The sequence below is a fragment of the Falco biarmicus genome, chromosome 4 (assembly GCF_023638135.1).
Source record: "Falco biarmicus isolate bFalBia1 chromosome 4, bFalBia1.pri, whole genome shotgun sequence".
NCBI classification, from domain to species: Eukaryota; Metazoa; Chordata; class Aves; order Falconiformes; family Falconidae; genus Falco; species Falco biarmicus.
The window spans coordinates 103,053,881-103,059,880 of NC_079291.1; the positions used below are offsets into that span (position 1 = coordinate 103,053,881).

General features: G+C 35.2%; 1 protein-coding gene across 3 annotated transcripts in view; it reads left to right on the forward strand.

Moving 5' to 3' along the window:
* Nucleotides 1–6,000, forward strand: part of ARHGEF3 (Rho guanine nucleotide exchange factor 3) — a 144,319-nt gene extending 138,319 nt beyond the window's left edge. For all 3 annotated transcript variants that reach the window (XM_056336801.1, XM_056336804.1, XM_056336803.1), the window contains 2 exons: nucleotides 2,546–2,732; nucleotides 3,704–6,000. In XM_056336801.1, coding sequence (XP_056192776.1) covers nucleotides 2,546–2,732; nucleotides 3,704–4,050 — 534 coding nt within the window. In that variant the 3' untranslated portion in view covers nucleotides 4,051–6,000. The remainder of the gene's footprint in view (nucleotides 1–2,545; nucleotides 2,733–3,703) is intronic.

Genomic DNA, 6,000 nt, shown 5'->3' on the forward strand with positions numbered 1-6,000 from the left:
ATAGCTGTTAAAAACATCTTCATTTTGCATGACAGCTAAAAGAGCTGTGAGTATACATACAGAAACATTGCCCTCATGTATGGAAAGTTGGTAAATATTAACTATTACATATAACGCTACTTTTTTTGTTAGCATTCAGATATCTGCATAGGAGATAATAAGCTTATATGTGTGTCTGCCTCTTCAGGGCATCTAACAATATTCTAGCTAAGCTGTACATCTGGTAAATTTCAATAAAATTTGCAGGAAAAACCAAGTAAAAAAATGTATTTCTGGTCTCAGAGACATGATAATAATGTCTATAGTGCCACGCAGTGTACTAAAAAATTTTAAATCTGTTAAAGGCCATGGTTATTAAGAATGTTTAACTTGATTATTAGTTGAAGTCAAAGTTAATTTATTGACCAGAGAAATTTGGTATTTTATACTGTGAATTCCAGTCTCTAGGAGTCTGCGCTATTGATGTGTAATAACCTGAGCTTTCTGTTTAAAAAAAACCAACAACAAACAAAAACCAAAACACGTAGAATAGTAGGAGCTATTAATAGAAAAGAAACCCGCCATTCTTAGATTCCCGTGCCCACCCCTCCACCCCACTTAATAGGAACAACATGGAAGTTTGAAAAAAGATCTTTTTCTCATTAACTAGGCTTATGAAAGTTTTATTAAAAAAACACAACAAATAAAGCAAGCAGGATTGTAAATGCATTTTTAAGCATTAGTCGTGCTTCTGTGTAGCATGCTTATGCATGCAATAGAAGGCTCTTGTTTTACCGTAGGGCTGAGATGGAAAGATGAAATGGATGCTGTTTTCTGGTTCACCTGATAAAGATTAGGCAGGCAGTTAATGTATAGCAAACTAGCAGGAAGAAACTGGCAGTTTTCATCTTTCTGGTGAACTGTATTTATTCCATCCACACTACCGCTGCCTTTCTTTGGTAGTACAAGTATATCATTAATAATTTCCAATTTATGAACAGTATTTGAAATTCCTCAGTGTTTTTGGGAGGTTTCCACACTGATGTATTCCTTGAATACAATTGACAGTGGGATATTTTAATTTTCGTGTGTTCTTTGATTTGGGGTGAAACCCACATCATTTATACCTTAATTTTTTCAGTCTCCTTTTCACACCTGCTATTGCAGAGTATTAGCTTTGCAGCAAGTAAGAGATCTCACCATTGAAAGGAGTTTCATATGACTTCCACTAAAATCAGCCATCACAAAACTTTACAGCATGAAGAATCTGCAACATTTTGTGGATGATAGTTTGAAAACTGAGTTTCAAAATAAACAAGGCATTTTTGCTGCACATTTTCAATATTTAAAAAACAAACAAAAATGTAACCCTGCTTAACAAGCAAGCGTCCCATACCTGTATATACCTCAAATATTTCATCTCACACATTTCTGCTGTCTTTCATATTTTATTCATATGAGAAGATAGCCATTTGTCAAACATATAAACGGAAACACATAATGGATATTCTTTACCAGACTCTGAATAGAGTTGCTGTTAATTCAAAAGGTGACAGCACTGCAGAATAAGGAACAAACAAAAGGTTTGGGTACGTGGCCTGCAAAGACTTAGAGAGGCACAAGTGGAAGAAAATTGGACTACTCATGGATATAAACTGAGGCATCTGTTGTGGAAAAATAGAATAAAGATGGACTTTTTCAGTATCAGAAGACTGCCAAGGCATATTGAGAAATGTTTCTGCTATAATTACTCTTTCATTATAGTTTTCCGAAAACATGAGCTAATGGAAGATGGGACAGTAGGCTAAATGGATCTGAAGCTCTATCTTGTGTTAAAATTGCAAATAATGTGTCTATTTAGATTTAGTCAGGGCAACTTTAGAAGCAAAGAACCGTTACTCATCATTTGGAAGAGTTTTGGCAATGAAAAAAATAGTTGATTTAAATGCATGATATCAAGTGAAATTAATTTAAAATTTCACTTTTTTTATTATTGAAAGCCACTGGGGGTAGCAAAATGTGAGGAGGAACATAATTTAAAGATGATAATGGGTGACTTGTGGCACCTAGGAGCAAAAGTAATTTTCTGAGCTTCAAAGTGCTGTGGTGAAGCTGATTGTGAGCAGCACATGAGTTGTAAAAAGACTCCTCATAATTGTTCATTGAAAATATTTGGATAAATAAGATTGCCTGTTTCTTAGTAACACAGGTGGTAGAGAAAAGTTAAAGTGGGTGTCAGAAAGAAGAATGCATGTAGGTATGCTGCAGTGGAGAGAGCTTTGAAATGTCATGCACATTTCAAGGCCTTAACACTAAAAGATCCGTTAAGATCATGACATTAGAAACTTCTAAAATTAGCTTTTCTGTCCTCTTCTCAGTTTCTAATTTGTTGTGTTTACGTACTTGTATGCTGCTGTGCCATAAGACTTTTAAATAGTGGTAAGAGAGGAATCCTTATTTTAACTGTTGAAAAGACAAGGTTATAACACACTAGAATTTAAATAAATCTGGTTTAATGATGGTCTAAAAAAGGAATAATGCTTCATTATTTATTAATTTTGAACAGAAACTGCATGTCTTCCTCTTTGAAGAAGTGTTGGTGATTACCCGAGCTATCACCCATAACGAACAGCTCTGCTACCAGCTGTATCGGCAGCCGATTCCGGTGAGGGAGCTTGTGCTAGAAGACTTGCAAGATGGAGAGGTGCGACTGGGTGGATCCATACGTGGTGCATTCAGCAACAACGAGAGAAGTATGACTACACCTTCTTTTACTTGCTTATATAGGGTCATTATAACCTTAAGACACCTGCCAGTGAGACATCAGAATGTTTTCTTTAAAGTTCACATTATCTATATCCAGCATCTCGATTTTTATTTCAGACCGGTTTATTACGTTGTAACTTGCTTCTTTTAGATTGTTTCTCAAAAGTTCACTGTATTGGTAATGGGATTTCTCCACATATCCACTTCTGTACTGAATTGAGAAGGCAAGAATATGTAGAATATAGCGGCAAGCCCACAAAATTATAAACAGGTGTATTTTGAAATCTTAAGCTTTAGCTGTTACAACTTTCCTTGTATTATGGAGACGTTGATGGCTATTCCATAACAAAGTCTTTCAGCTGACAGGTAATTAACGTACTCCTCAGGCTGCAGCTACTCAAGGTAATGCCAAGAGTTAAGAGTCAGTGTCCTTCCAATCAAGCCTATTGTGAAGATGCTTGTTTCTATCAGAACAGTCCTTTTAATCTTGTGAAAACTTTGAGGGGTTTTTATATGTATTCTTGTTATTAGTGAAAGGGAATGGAAGAGATGAGGCAATTTCTGGCTGACACAAGACACTATTTAGTGAAGGTTCTGGAAATCTGCTTTGCAGAGAAGCAGGAGGAGAGACATTGAAGTGTGGGAGAAGCCTTAATCCTGCTGATTCACTTAAAGCTTTATGGGTAGCTCATGCATGGTGGAACCAAAATTGTTAAATCCAGCAATATGAAACTATTAGATGTGCTTGTGGCATTATTGCCCCACAAAACAAGGCGATACCCAGACTCTCCTCTCTGATCTGACATGGTATTGGCAGGAAAACATTTTAAGTCAAAGATTTTGCAAATTCTGTTCTTTGGCATATATATATATATAAAAATACATATATTATACTCTTTGATTATAAAATCCATTCAGACAAAGCATTCAGTGTTTTGATAAATACTGTCTCTTTCAGTCAAAAACTTCTTTAGAGTCAGCTTCAAAAATGGATCTCAAAGCCAGACGCACTCGCTCCAAGCCAATGACTCCTTCAACAAACAACAGTGGCTTAACTGTATCCGCCAGGCCAAAGAAAAAGTTACATGTGCAGGCAAAGCTGGTGTGCTGAACTCAGAAGCACATTTTCTTTTGTCACCAAATGGAAGTAGAGTACCCCACGGAGATACCACACTCGAGCGAATGGACCAATCAGACTGTGAGTCAGACTGTAGTATGGACACCAGCGAGATCAGCATCGACTGTGAACGTATGGAACAGACGAACTCTTGTGAAAATGAAAAGCAAGTAGAAACCAACGTTTGACAGAAACTTACAGTTCATGGAAAAAAATCGGTCTCTTACCTGTACAGTATTTGCATTCCATATATGGAACCATTTGGAGAAGCACTTTTAAAATATGTTTTTTTGTGACAATGTCAATGCAGTTCTTGTATTTGTACCTATGAGTGTAGTACTGTAACTGCCGATCTGTATAAGCTGGAATCTCCTGCAACTCATGTCCTGTGATTATATCCTGTAAACATCTAAGGTGGATGAAAGAGGTACTTTACCAGTTATTCTCAATGTCCTGCTGGAAACAGAATCTCTAAACTACTGTTTATATACGCATTACATAAAGAATCTTTTCATAACTTTTGAAGTACTTATTTGTCCTTTAATGGGGCAGCTGAAGATGTGGACTTAATATGGAGTTTCAGGATGGGTATCAAGATAGTACGTTTTCATAAAGGCATGGAAATAATTTATTTTTTTTAAGAAAAGAAAAACATCTTGCAATAACCCATCTCTTCTCTTGTGGTATTACATCAACAAGAACTATCAGCAGCGGGCCATGTAACCAGTGACTCTTTAGGGATTAGTTTTTCAAAATTAAGCACTGTCCAAAGAACCAGCAACCTCACTTACTAAAATCTGGTCAATTAAAGTGGTCAGCATAGTGCTATGGTTTATTTATCAAAGCAAGTAATGCTAAAAATAATCAGCTAAAAAAACCCAACAAACCAAACTCAACCAAACCTCTACAGCCGGCATCGACTGAAATGAAATGCTGAGAATACTGGGTATTTGTAAATAAGCTGGTAGTTTGCTTTCAGTGCCATATATATATATATACACATATTTTATCCCAAACAGGATAAGAATGGAAAAAAGCTTTTGCTTGTGAATAGGCCCTCTTCAGCATTTTGCACTCCACTGACCTCCACTGTTGGTTTTAAACACCACTAATGTTAAAACATTTAATTTTCTGTAAATGGCTGTTTACAATTACATGTAGCTGGTTTTTAAACCAAGTGATAATTTTATATAAACGGTGCTCTACAAATACCCTATGGGATTATGTAGAGAAAGTTTAAACAAAAAGGGAATTGCTTTTCCTTTAGGATGTATTACACCCTTAATATTTTTCTCAAGTTTTGTTTTAATGTTTTTGTTGCATTTAATCTCATGCTGTAATTGGAAATGTTACTGTGTTTTCTGGTGGCTGATTTAATCTTCTCAGATGAGAACTTCAAACAGATGAGCCACTTCAATGCAGTCTAAAGCACTCAGTTGAACATCCTGTTACTTTTCAGGAATCCCTGGGTAATATTTTATTTCTTAGTATAAGAAATAATGCCAGTGTTGTATGGCAAGCTATGAAAATTATATATTGATAAATTTAAGTGATCCTTGGTATAATACAAGATAACCTGTGCAAAGTACTCGTAACCACAGAAGTAAAAAACCCTGCTAAGTTATTGCCAAAAACATTTTTCTTGTGTTCTACAGGTTTACAGAAAATTTACTGTCAACTATCTTATATATATGCTGGTGTGCATTACAGAAATCCATGTGACAAGGTGATAAACAATATAAAACAAGGTATTTTTATTTTTTAAAAAAAGTCATTTTTACCCTATAGAAAATATTTCTGTATTTATAGTTTTTAAAAAAAGTCAATTTTCCTTTCTGTTTCAGGCTTTGTAATTTATTTCAACTGCTTCATTTTTAGAGCTGAATGAGTATGCCAGTGAAGATGAAAGAAAGGAAAAATTTGCAAAAGAAAAGGCATTAGGAAAGCATAAGAGATGATGAACCATTTTCATAAAAACTGTTCAGCAGAATGTTTAAAAGGAGTGAAAAGCATGTGAAGTGTTCAGCTAGAAAAGAAGGAATGAATGTGTGTATTGACTTCTTTTTTCTTCTTAATAATAGCCTTAAACTTTTCTGGAAGCATTTCAAATAAATTACATTAAACCATTTTGATTTGTA